The sequence below is a fragment of the Mus musculus genome, chromosome 12 (assembly GCF_000001635.26).
Source record: "Mus musculus strain C57BL/6J chromosome 12, GRCm38.p6 C57BL/6J".
Classification (NCBI taxonomy): Eukaryota; Metazoa; Chordata; class Mammalia; order Rodentia; family Muridae; genus Mus; species Mus musculus.
Genome location: NC_000078.6, coordinates 114056946 through 114070907, shown reverse-complemented (window position 1 = coordinate 114070907; position 13962 = coordinate 114056946). Strand labels below are relative to the sequence as shown.

General features: G+C 38.5%; 2 gene segments (V, D, J or C) and 1 further gene; all 3 read left to right on the top strand.

Moving 5' to 3' along the window:
* The window catches only part of Igh (immunoglobulin heavy chain complex), a 2751187-nt gene that overhangs the window by 1939047 nt on the left and 798178 nt on the right, over window positions 1-13962 (top strand).
* On the top strand, window positions 1782-2080 carry Ighv16-1 (immunoglobulin heavy variable 16-1). The segment is given in 1 exon segment: window positions 1782-2080. A coding segment is annotated over 1 exon segment (299 nt).
* Ighv14-3 (immunoglobulin heavy variable V14-3) lies at window positions 10635-11063 on the top strand. The segment is given in 2 exon segments: window positions 10635-10680; window positions 10759-11063. Coding segments are annotated over 2 exon segments (351 nt in total).

The window sequence follows — 13962 nt, the reverse complement described above, 5'->3', positions numbered from 1 at the left end:
TATAATGGATTGACACAATATGGAGTGCTGGGGATGTAAATTACAACTACTAATGTAAACCTCAAGTATGTATGGTAATGATACCTCCAAAAGACACATTTTCTGCTTTAATATTGAACAACCTTAAAGCTCAGACACAGCTCTGTATTACTATCGCTGAGGCAAACTGTGATACCAGACAACTTTCTCTTTATAGAACTGATGATCAGGAGGGGGCAGTCATCACCCATCAGCCTTGATTTGGCAGCATTACTAGCCGTTTTTAAGCCTATGGTTTCATTTAGTGCTTTTGCATCATCTAGAGACCTTCTTTTATAGCAGATTCGAACTTTGCTTTTATCTGTCTGTCTGGATGTATTTCCTGAAAATAAAACTCATTTACTTATTTGTATGTCCCCATATCTACAGGGGCTACAGTTGGGAGCTGCTAATCTTTGCCACATTTTTTAGGTTATATCTGCGATACAGACATTTGACAACTGAAGACAAAATCCCATGAAGATTTGAGTCATGGGAACATATTTTACTCAATGCTTTTATAGAGAAAGAAGCCTCAGATTCTTGAATTGTTAAAATTTAAAAATTTATGTTGTCTCAAATATTAATTGTTTGAGACTGCTAATGCCACAAAGCTCAATACAAGATAGTAGAAGGAATGAATTTCAGAGACTTTGCAGGGAGCTTCCACTACACTTTCACTTGTTTGCAATGGGGAAGGCATCCATTGTCATACACTCAACAGCTATCAGGTTCTCTGCACTTCTGGTTGGCAGCCAGTGGACAAATAGCCATAGAATATAAAATAAAATTTTATATGTGTGTTGGTAGATATACATTATATTAATTCATTCCCTAAGAGCATCCTTCCTAATCCAAGGAATAATATTAACCTTGTAGAAATCACTAAAACAGATAGATAATACTCATTTAAAAGCAGATGAAAGAAAGACAGAAATGAGAATTAAAAACTGCATAGCACATAATCAATGTGTCAATATCAGAGCAATGAAAATTAAGGTCAGAAGAGATAGTGCCTCATGTCTTGTGGATGAGTACAGGATAAACTATGTGTTCACGTCTGTGACTATGTTGAAGGTTAACAAGGTTCCAGGTTTATGGATGCTTATCATATGAGACTACATATGTTCCTTCATCTGATAGCAAGTACATTTATTCAAATGTATCCATATTTTCATGATCTAAAATTAAAAAAGATGAAGAGTTTCACCATAAAAGTCTGACTCAGACCAAGTGTTGTCTCAGAGAGAAGCAGTACACAGCATGGAGAAGCACAAATGCATATATGGGAATAGACCAGATCTGAACCAGATTTGGAATTGTGACAGTATGTGATGCTATTTAAATTTCACATATTTAAGAAGACATAACATAACAACACGCTATTGTAAATGGAAAAAAAAAGTCTTTTGTATCTTCTCTAAGCACTGTCTTTTCACAGAGTTCCACCTCCAGAGGTGCTATATAGCAAGAGGAGATGCAAAATGGGACTTCGGCCACTCAACAAAACCAGACAGTGCTGAGCCTCTCCTGTAGGAGAGGAGCTCTGATCTTTATCCAGCCAGGTCTTCCTATTCAGTGATTAGCACAGTACACAGTCTACTCAACATGGAGTTTGGACTTAGTTGGGCTTTCCTTGTTATTTTAAAAGGTAATTTACAGAGAACAGATTCTGTTGTGTAAAAGGACGTGAGTAAAAGAGTCAGTGGAGATATGTGACAGCTTTCTGACTATGATTCTCTCTGTTTTCAGGCATACAGGGTGAGGTGCAGCTGGTGGAATCTGGAGGCAGCTTGGGACAGCCTGGAGGGTCCACTAAACTCTCTTGTGAAGAAGCATCTGGATTCACTTTCAGTGATCATTGGATGGACTGGTTTCGCCAAGCCCCAGGCATGAGGCTAGAATGGTTAGCAAATACAAACCATGATGAGAGTGGAAAAGGCTATGCAGAGTCTGTGAAAGACAGATTCTCCATCTCCAGAGACAATTCTGAGAACTTATTGTATCTACAAATGAACAGTCTGAGAAACGAAGACACGGCTCTGTATTATTGTGCCAGAGACACAGTGTGAAAAGTGAATTGTGAGCTCAGACAAAACCCCAAAAACAGAAAAACCTCTCCACAAGGAGCTCAGGACCAGCAGGGGACACTGAGCACAGAGGAAGCTCCAGGTCAACAGAAGTAGACTAAGGATATGAATGTTAAAAATACTCTGTCTGAATGGTCTCAAATTATAATCCACTTTCCAGAAAACCTCCATGGAGGCACAGCTTCTACTAATCTTTGAAATAACCAAAAATCTTAATAAATACGTCTTAAATTCTGGTGTACATATTTAAATACAGACTACAGTCTGATTTGAACAACTTGCAGAATATTAGATATGGCAGATGTGACTCATCTGTCAACACTAGGAACTCATCCTAAGTTAGAATGGATCGAACAGGAATATTTTAAACCAGTGAAGAAGTTGGGGTTAGGGGTTATTGAATATCCCTGATGATTGAACCCATGCCATGTATTTCAGAAACACCTGAGAGAATCCACACCTAGGTACAAGGTGAGATCTGAGTAATAGGATATTATCTTAGTCAGGGTTTCTATTCCTGCACAAACATCATGACCAAGAAGCAAGTTGGGGAGGAAAGGGTTTATTCAGCTTAATACTTTCCACACTGCTGTTATCACCAAAGAAAGTCCGGACTGGAACTCAAGCAGGTCAGGAAGCAGGAGGTGATGCAGAGGCCATGGAAAGGTATATCTTACTGGCTCTCGTCCCCTGGCTTACTCGGCTTGATTTCTCATAGAACCCAAGGCTACCAGCCCAGAGATGATACCACCCACAAGGGGCGCTCCTCCCTTGATCACTGAGAAAATGCCCCACAGCTGGATCTCATGGAGGCATTTCCCCAACTGAAGCTCCTTTCTCTGTGATACCTCCAGCCTGTGTCAAGTTGACACACAAAACCAGCCAGTACAGATGTAAAATGCAATGCAGGGTATGATATACTCAGAATATTTTTCATTTTTCTTTTGGAAATAGTATCATAAGGTAGATTATAACCAAGGTTAAATTCTAGAATTAGTACAGTTGTATTCTTCCTGCCTTTCTTTGTGCCAGAGTTTCGTCAGCTGTGGAAGAAGCAGATATTTACCCCATATGCATTAAATTTGCAGAGCATCCTATAGTGATACGGGGTAGGCCTCCTCAAGAATGGATACCTTCTCTTCAATGACTAATGCTCAGGTTTAGTTATGGTTTTAAAAAGAATACACTTGTACTGAAATACTTGTACTGCATATAACAGCTTATGTCCTCAAGCTGCAGGGGATGTATCTTTTACTCCTGAGTCTCAGGAGTTTGTCACTCCTTTAGTGAAGTGATTAAACAAGTGTTCCCATTGAATAATTCTACCCTAGGCAAGGAGTGACTGAAGGAATACAAACATAGAATAAATTTAGGCAATCTGTGTCTCAAGTGTTGTTGATAGCTCTGTGGCTATTGTAATTTGATGCTAATTCCATTCTCCTTGGAGGAGTTGTGAACTAGGAATGAGTCAGCACTCTGGTGATTTCCTGTAAACCTGCTTCCCACCTTAATTTGTAAAATAAAGGCTAGAGCCTGTGATTGGGAATAGAAAGGGAAGAAGGAGCTGAAAGTTGGGAGAGAGAAGAAGGAGGTGTGAGACAGAGAGAGGATGATGGAGGAGGAGGAGGAGGAGGAGGAGGAAGAAGAAAAGCAGAACAGAAGCATCTGGCCTGGAGAAACCGGACGTTATAAGGGGTCTCATAGATGGGGGAGGAGGTACTGTAGTGGTATTTCTGCCCAATCTAGTCACAGACAGAGCTTGTATTCATTTTAATTGAGTTGTGTTTTCATTACTGGAGCATATCTGGGTTGGAAAATTACAACCCTCAAGTGTTAGAAATATCAGTTGAATTTTTAGAAGTATGTGGAAGCTCATAGATAAAATGGGGCTTTTGTTGCTGAATTAAGGAAATAATGAAAAACATAGGAAAGTTCTTTGAACATAGGTAAATAAAACTGTCACTTGTCTCACAAACTTGTTAGTGCCTTTGATTGTCTCCCTTTTCCATAAATCCTCATGCACACATTAGAGCAAAGTTTATGAAGGAATTCTTCAGAAAAAAAAAAACTAATTTATAAAGTTTAATGACACACCAGTAATTGGTCTCATTGTTTCATGAACTGGACATACCTCCACTCTGGGCAAGAATAGGCACTCTCATCCTCAGGGAGCCAGAGTGTGAAGATGGGTGACTTCCTGTGAGTATTGTATCTCCCTCCTGTTGTTACTCATACTTCTCCTTGCTCATTTTAAAGTTCAATCATTTCAGTTTTGGTAGAGAAGAGCTCATATACCCCATGATAAATGATGGAAGTGTATGCAAGAGCATATAAAATCTATGGTGCAGGTTCTTTATAACTAGACTCATAACGCAGAGATTATATTTCTGCTGTTAATGCGATGTAGTGACAGTCCTTTGACATCAATCATAGGCACTCTGTGAGACTATCCACTCCAAAATCAGACATTTTGTCAGAATTCTACTGGCTTGGTATTTTATTTTTTATTCGTTGGTTCAGTTATTTACATTTCAAATGTTATCCCCCTTTCCTTGCTTCCTCTCTGCAAACTCCTTCCCCATTATTGTATGAGGATGCTCCTCCACCTATTCCTGCCTCACTACCCTAGCATTCTCCTATACTGCAGCATCAAGTATTCACAGGACCAAGGGCCTCCCCTCCCATTTATGCCAGGTAAGTCCATTCTCTGCTATATAAGAAGCTGGAGCCATGGGTCCCTCCATATGTGCATTTTGGTTGGTGGTTGAGTTTTTGGGAGCTCTAGGAGGGGTTGGTTGGTTTTTCTTGTTGTTCTTCCTATGGGATTGCAGACTCCATCAGCTCCTTCAATCCTTCCCGTAACTCCTCCATTCTGGTCTCCATGCTCAGTTCAATGGTTGGTTGTGAACATCCACATCTGTATTGGTCAGGATCAGGCCCAGTCTCTCAGGAGACAGCTGTATCAGGATCCTGTCAGCAAGCACTCCTTGGCATGAGCAGTAGAGTCTGGGTTTGGTGTTTGCATGTTGGATGAATACCTAAGTGGGCAGTCTCTGAATGGGCTCTCAGCTCCACTCCTTGTCCATGTATTTCCTTTAGACAGGTGCAATTCTGGGTTAAAACTTTGGAGATAGGTGGGTGGCCCCATCCCTCAACAGGGGGCCCTGCCTTACCTTTGGATGGGGTCTTTCCACATTCTTTCCCTCCTTTGTTGCATATTTCAGCTAATGTCTTCCCAGCTGGGTCCTGGAAGCCTCTTATTTTCCTGGCATCTGGGACTTTCTCCTGGCTACCCCCAGTTAGCCATCCCCCACTGCTACACAACTCTGTTCAGTTTCCTGATTCTCTGTACAGTACCCCTTCTTCCCCCATACCTGATCCTGCACCCCATTTCCCACCTTTCTCCTTTTCTCCTCCCAATTAACTCCTACTTTCAACCTCATATGATTACTTTGTTCCCTCATTTAAGTAGGACTGAATAATTCACACTATGGTCTTCCTTCTTCTTTAGCTTCAGATGGCTTGTAAGTTGTATTATGGGTAATCTGAGCTTTTTGTCTAATATCCACTTATCAGTGAGTTCATACCATGTGTGTTCTTTTGTGACATGGTTACCTCACTCAGGGTGGTATTTTCTAGTACACTCCATTTGTCTTTAAATTTCATTGTTTTTAAGAGTTGAGTAGTACTCAGTTGTATAAAAGTATCACATTTCCTGTATCCATTCCTTTGTTGAAGGACATCTGTGTTGTTTTCAGCTTCTGGGTATTATAAATAAGGTTGCTATGAACATAGTAGAGCATGTGTCCTTGTTCTATATTGGAGCATCTTTCAGGAATGTGACCAGAAGTAGTATAGCTTAGAACAAAAAGAAGCAAATCCACCCAAGATGAGTTGAAGGCAGGAAATAAACAAATTCAGGGCTAAAATCAACCCTGAAATCAAGGAGAAACAAGGAGAACTATACAAAAAAACAAAACAAAACAAAACAAAACAAAACAAAACAAAACGAGGAGCTGGATATTTGAGAAAATCAACAAGATAAACCCTTCGCTAGACAAACCACAGGACAGAGAAACCATACTCCAATTAACAAAAACAGAAATGAAAAGGGAGACATGGTCTGCACTGGGAGCTGATCCTGTGTCACAGCACTACACACCCAAATTCCTCTGGGAGAGAAATAGTCTCCCAGGAGTACTGACAAACAGGCTTGCAGGAGGAACAAACCACAATCAGAAAGAGTCAACAAGACCAGTTAACACCAGAGATAACCAGATGGTTAAAATGTTTTTGAGATTTTCTTACCTGAATGCTGTACGCATGATATCCCCACTGAAATCCCTCTTTTATTCATTGCCCTCTTCCTCTCAAATTCAGGAACTCTTCACCTTCTTTCCATGAATTTATTAGTTATTTATTTAACATCCCAATTGCTGTTCCCTTGTACAACTCCCCTGCATACAGTCTCTCCTTCTGAAAGGGTGGTTCCCACTAAGGGTATCCTACCACCCAGGCTCATCAAGTCTCTGCAAGTTTTCCACACTTGGGGATCCATTCCATATACAGTCCCCAAACCCAGATACTATTGTTCATGCTGACAGGAGCCTGATATAGGTATCTTCTGAGAGGCTCTGCTAGAGCCTGACAAATACAGGGTCGGATGCTGGCAGCCAACCATTAGACTGAGCACAGGATCCCCAATGGAGGAGTTAGAGAAAGTACTAAAGGACCTGAAAGTATTTGCAACCCCACAGGAAGAACAACGATATCAACCACCTCAGAGCTCCACTAAGCAAAGAGTACACATGAAGGGACCCATGATTCCATCCACATATGTAGCAGAGGATGGCCTTGTGGGACATCAATGGTAGGAGAAGCCCTTGGTAATGTAAAGGCTCGATGCCTCACTGTAGCAGAATGCCAGGGCAGGGAGACATGAGGGGGTAGGTAGATGGGGGAACACCCTCATAGAATGAGGGGGAGGGAATGGTATAGGAATGTCTGGGGTGAGGGGAACGGTGAAAAGGTGTATAATTTGAAATGTAAATAAAGAAACTATTCAATGGTGGAAAAAAGTCTCTGCAATGTTAAGTGGATTGTGTCCCACAGAGGCCACACAGTCAAGTGGACAGATTACTCAGAAAAGCAAGAGCTTTAGTGATAGTGCCTGCTCAGGTTAACTGAGTTACAAACTAGTTGAAGCAATTCCTAGTTATAAGGCCTAAGCATATGGATAAATATAGTCTTTCTGCTATTCAGGAACTGGGGCAGGCAGAGGAAGTCTTTGAGTCACACAACCCTGCTGCAGGAAGAATGCAGGTCAGTAGGTGGTGCTCACTACACACCTGGATAAAAACTTGAAGAGCAGGTGTAGACAGCAAGTGAGCTTCCAGATTCCATCAGGATTTCCTCCACTCACTGAACCACATGTAACACAATTTACCAGTGAAGCCCTCAAGAGACCATGCCCTAATGAGTTATAATGTTTTTTTTTTTTTCCTCAAAGACCCAAACCAGATGTAACAACAGACCATTAGCTTTATACTCTTGAATTTAAATCACTCTCCTGGGACTCTCACAGAAATAGAAATGCCACAATCTACAGGACCATTTTAAGACCAAAAACACATTTACTCTCATTGTGGAATAAATACCTCAATTGAAAAACTAAGAAGCAACGTTGTTTCTTTTAAGGAGAAATGGGAAGGTATTTCAACAAACTTAATCTTAAACCTTAACTCACAGGTACCATGGAAGTATTGTATCCTCAGGTAGAGTATGGGGAATGTGTGCTGCAACATGGCCTAAGATTCACCATGAAGACACCTCTCCAAATTTTTGTGATCATACATATGATTCCTTTGCTTACATTTAGGACACAAATTAGTGACATGACTCCAGATGTTGTTAACTCAAATAAATTCAAGAAAGTATGTTTATATATAGATATACAGATATAGATGGTATAGATATAGAGAGATAGAAATGTATAATATATATACAGTTACTACACACACATATGTATATATATATATATATATATATACATATATATATATATATGAGTGAGACTTTCAAGGTTATTTTATTAATAGAAAATATATTTATAATATTAATTCTCCCATTCATCTCAATTGACTTCAAGTAGTGTACCATGCTACTCTACTGGGCTGTAACATCAAATCTTGATTTATATATACATTTTACATAATTTTCCTTTTGTGAATCCTCTAAAATCTATGAATATTTTATTACAGTTCTTGAACCAGGTAAGGCAAGCAGAGGCTTACTATGGGTGAAAAGGCAGAAATTATTATAATATTTTATTCAAATAAATGATATTTTAATGTTATATTGCCACAAATTCCTTCATTTAACATCTGGCATCTGTACTAGTAACTGGTATCTTTAAAACTTTCACTCAAGAACTCCTTATTTAGCAGGAGGTTAAGCAAATAAAGTCTTCCTCAGCTTATGAAAAGCAAACCAGCCCTGATCTTGCAGTTCTAGCAGAGAATCTCAGATGTGGATTCTCAGGCCTGGCTATTCACTGATCAGCACTGGACACAGACCGTTTACCATGGAGTTGGTGCTCAGCTTGAATTTCCTTGTTGCTTTTTTAAAGAAGAAAAGGAAATAATGAGTGTGGGAGGGGACATGAGTGAAAGGGAGTTTGGAAATGTGTGACAGTTCTATGTGTTTGCATGTGTTCATCGTGAGCTTTCAGCTGGTGAAGTATGTAGGTGTTTTATAGATGTCTGCAGGACCCATGAGACTCGCTTGTGAGTCTTCTGCATCCTCATCAAGTAGCTTTGACAGGCACTAATCAAGGATAATCAAGGGAGGGACCTGCAGAGAGTATTGGGGACTACTAATGGCAATAGAGAGTACTAACAGATTCTTTCAATGGCTGACTCGCCATCTGCAAAGATGAAGAACATTGTGTGTCTGCAAGTGAGAAATCTGAGAACTGAGGACATTGCTGTCCACTACTGTGCAAGACGCCCAGGGTAGAGACTTCATTGTGAGACCATAAAATAACTTTATGCTGTGTGCTCAAAAACTGCAGGGTATTGTCCTCATTTACAAAGCAAACATTTTAACAAAGTGATAATAAATTTATCATAGAGTGACCCCCATCTGGTATGGGAGCTGCCTTCTGAACTGGAGATTCCCAGATATTCCAGTCTGTTAAACCAATGATTTCACTGTAACATAAAGGATTCTTGCTTTCATTATGATCTAAATTATAAATTGAGGTTTACCACAGGGCCAAATATTAGAAAATCATGTATTGGCACTTCTAAGAACAGAAATGTACATGTCATGGCCACTGGAAGTAGATGTGAAGAAACACAACTATCCTGGAAAATTTTTTCTGTGAGGAGTTTCAATGGGACTTCTTGACTAGCACAGTGTTTGTTATATTAGTGTTGTGTATATATATATATATATATATATACACAACACTAAATACAATAACATTTTATGTATATGTCTATCCATATATGTGTAAATAACAATATGTATAATAATACCAAATAAGAAAGAGAAGATCAGACATTTTGGAGAGAGAAATTCTAGTCAAGAATGAAAATTGCAAGGGAAAATATTTTTAAAAATAAAACTCAGAAATTTATAAAGCTTTAGAATTTATATTAAAATGCACATTGTACACTGGTCATATTTCCTCCATTACAACATATCCTTCCCTTGTTCCTATTCTTCCCATTTGACCATTTATTTGAAGTAGACAACTTCACTTCCATTTCATTACATATATAATTTTCTCTCACTATAAAATATCTAAGGTCCACAATGAGAAACTTAAATAGTATCTGTGATTCTGAAAAGGTCTAAATTGCTTTAAAAAATTATCCTTATTCAATACAGAAGAACAAATTCTGTTGTGTTATACATACAGCATAATTTTTTTATTCATTTGTTGACAGGCCTCCTTGGTTCAATAATTTAGTTCTTAAATAAAATGCTGAATGAACATTTGAATGCACATATTGCTGAGACATGTTCTCTTGCTGTCATTTGTGTAATATTTTAGTATGCAACCTTTTGGAAAGGCCAATATTATTTAAATATATATGAGAGAAGATTGCTAACTCTCATAAATGTATTGGTTTTTTTTTTTTTAATTTCCAGTAAGTGTTATCCTCATTGCTACTACCACCAATCAATTTTTTCACTAAGACAAGTGAGTGTCTCAGGTTAGGATTCTATTTTAAAATTGAGATATTAGGCTTTGATACTACATCTAAATGGTCTGCACATGTCTCGAAGAAAGTTCTTCAGACAGAGTTAGGACTTGGACCCAGGAGTTAGGACTTGGACTGACTCAGGAGCACTCTAGTTTCTTCTTCTCCAGCTGGAATGTCCTTATGTAAGAAAAGCCTTGCCTCATGAGTATGCAAATCATGTGAGACTGTGATGATTAATATAGGGAAATCCACACCAAACATCATATGAGCCCTATATTCTCTACAGACACTGAATCTCAAGGTCCTTACAATGAAATTCAGCTGGGTCATCTTCTTCCTGATGGCAGTGGTTACAGGTAAGGGGCTCCCAAGTCCCAAACTTGAGGGCCCACACACTCTGTGACAGTGGCATCACTTTGCCTTTCTTTCTACAGGGGTCAATTCAGAGGTTCAGCTGCAGCAGTCTGTGGCAGAGCTTGTGAGGCCAGGGGCCTCAGTCAAGTTGTCCTGCACAGCTTCTGGCTTCAACATTAAAAACACCTATATGCACTGGGTGAAGCAGAGGCCTGAACAGGGCCTGGAGTGGATTGGAAGGATTGATCCTGCGAATGGTAATACTAAATATGCCCCGAAGTTCCAGGGCAAGGCCACTATAACTGCAGACACATCCTCCAACACAGCCTACCTGCAGCTCAGCAGCCTGACATCTGAGGACACTGCCATCTATTACTGTGCTAGACACAGTGTTGCAACCACATCCTGAGTGTGTCAGAAACCATAGAACTGCAGGAAGCTGCCTGAGACTGAGATGACAGACAATATTATTGTGTAGATTTGCTCAGAAATAGTCATTCTGACTGTCCCTACGTCTGCTTCCTCCACCTCAGAGTTCTATATGGTATTTGTCAACTTTGCAAAAGGGCATCTCCAAATGATGCTGATTTGGGATCCCCCTAAAGTAGATTAGAGTAGACTATATTTTGACCAGTTCTTCACTGACATGTTATTGTTTAATAAAAGAAAAAGGATATACTGTTGCAATATATTATGAAATGGATATCCTTCAAGTCTAAGTGATTTTAATTGTTGCTGAACTAGACACAAATAAACTATATTATGAATATAGCAAGTAAAGCCCAAATCAACAACATGTGGGCAAAGAAAAACCTCTTTCATAATCCATTGATGTGTCTAAAATAAGAAAAAGCAGTTTTTTTAATATATCACTGTAGATTTGGACATAGTTAATTTACTTCTCCTGTCGAATCTTATTTTATACCTTTAACTAAAGGTATTAATACATCTAAATGTAAATTGCTTTGGGTAGTAGTAGTCAAATCTTTCAATATTTTTGGATTAGGGATGAAACTGCATGCCATGCTGTGGAGCCCTCTGTGTACAGAGTCTGCTGCTCTGGGAACAACTGGCCTCCTGCTCAGGTAACATTGAGGCCAGAACAATGGGATTCTTAGTTGGACATGTAAGAGGTCTGATATTGTCTTCAGCAGCCCTGGGTGCTCTATCTCTTCTTTCTTGAGACTGAATTCATTTTTACCAATATTGTGTTAACATTGACTGGAACAGTAAAAAGTCTTTTCATATTTTTCAGCTATATTAGAGGAAAATTTACTATAATGAGAATGATTAGCAGGTTTTAATTTATATTATTTTTTAGATATAGCCCTTTCCCTCCACACTGGGACCATAGAGGAAGACACAAGAATATTAGCCTAACTGAGCCTTATGCTCCAAAATTTTGCATGATTTTATCATAGCATTATTAGTATGAGTAGTGTTAACAACTACAGAATGACTTTTTCAATTAAAACTTGCATTTTTAATAGCTGATGAAAGTGACAACAAGGTAGAAACAGCTTCAATATTTTCTTTTCCTAAATACAAATTCTTGAAGATGCTCAACAAAATCCTAAAGAGTTCTGTAGATTTGTGTCTGATACTGGGAAAGAAGCCTAAAGAAGGATCTTTATTCCAATACTTATAAGAGCTTTTGTATTAACCAGTTGAGAGGGGTAAATTGTTTGAACTCTGCTTGGAGGTTTTCATGGATGATAGACTGTTGATAAGCAATTTTGAGGGAGGGGAGTGTTCCTTCCTTTCTTATGAGCATCAATGAGCAGGCATTCATCTATTACTAAAGCCACAGATTAAACTTATGGGTGGTGAGAATTATTTCATAATAGCTTGCTAGTCAAAGTGTCTCATTTCATACATAGTTTTCATAGTGTCTACTATTTTTGTAATGAGATGACTGTCAATCCCATTCTCTATAATACTTTTTTGAGATCATCATCTGTGGCCAATGAGGACTTCATGTGCAGGATTTTGTCATATTTCACAAATGACTGAAAATATTGCTCCCTGAAAAGTTTCTTAAAAGTATTTTAACCCACACTTCCCACAGGAGTCTCCACTCCCAAGCGCTCTAGCACACCCAGGATCTTAGGATCACAGTGAGTAAACCACGTCTGTTCCAATACCACTGGGTGTTCTAATATCAAATAAAATCAACTTTCAACTTAAAGTTATTAACAAAAGATAAGAAGGGACACTTCATACACATCAAAGATAAAATCTACCAAGATGAACTCTCAATTCCGAACATCTATGATCCAAATGCAAGGGCATCCACACTCATGAAAGAAACTTTACTAAAGCTCAAAGCACACATTGCATTGCACACAATAACAGTGGAAGACTTCCAAACCAAACTCTCATCAATAGACATAACATGGAAACAAAAGCTAAACAGAGACACAGTGAAACTAACAGAAGTTATGAAACAAATGGATTTAGCAATTATCTATATAACATTTTATTCTTAAAAAAAAGGATATACCTTCTTCTCAGCACCTCATGGTACCTTCTGCAAAACTGACCGTATATTTGGCCACAAAACAGGTCTCAACAGATACAAGAAGATTGAAACAATCTCATGCATCCTATCAGGTCAGCACAGACTACGACTGATCTTCAATAACAACATAAATAATAGAAAGCACACATATACCTGCAAGCTGAACAATACTCTATCCAATGATAACTTGGTCAAGTAAGAAAGAAAGTAAAAATTAAAGACATTTTAGAGTTTAATGAAAATGAAACCACAACATACTCAAACTTATAGGACACAATGAAAGCATTCCTAAGAGGAAAAGTCATAGCTCTGTGTGCCAGCAAAAAGAAACTGGTGAGACCATACACTAACAGCTTGACAGCACACCTGAAATCTCTAGAACAAACAGAAGCAAATTCACCCAAGAGGACTAGAAAATAAAAAATAATCAAACAGAGAGCTGAAATCAAACAAGTGGAAACAAAAAGAACTATAAAAAGAATTAACCAAACCGGGAACTAGTTCTTTGAGAAAATCAACAAGATAAATAAACCCTTAGCCAGACTAACTAGAGGGCACAGAGATAGTATCCTAATTAACAAAATCAAAAATGAAAAGGGAGACATACAACAGAGATTGATGAAATCAAAAAAAAAAATCAGATCCTACTATAAAAAGCTATACTCAACAATACTGAAAAACTGCGATGAAATGAACAATTTTCTGACAGATACAAGGTGCCACATTAAATAAGGCAGATTAACAATCTAAAAATTCCAATATC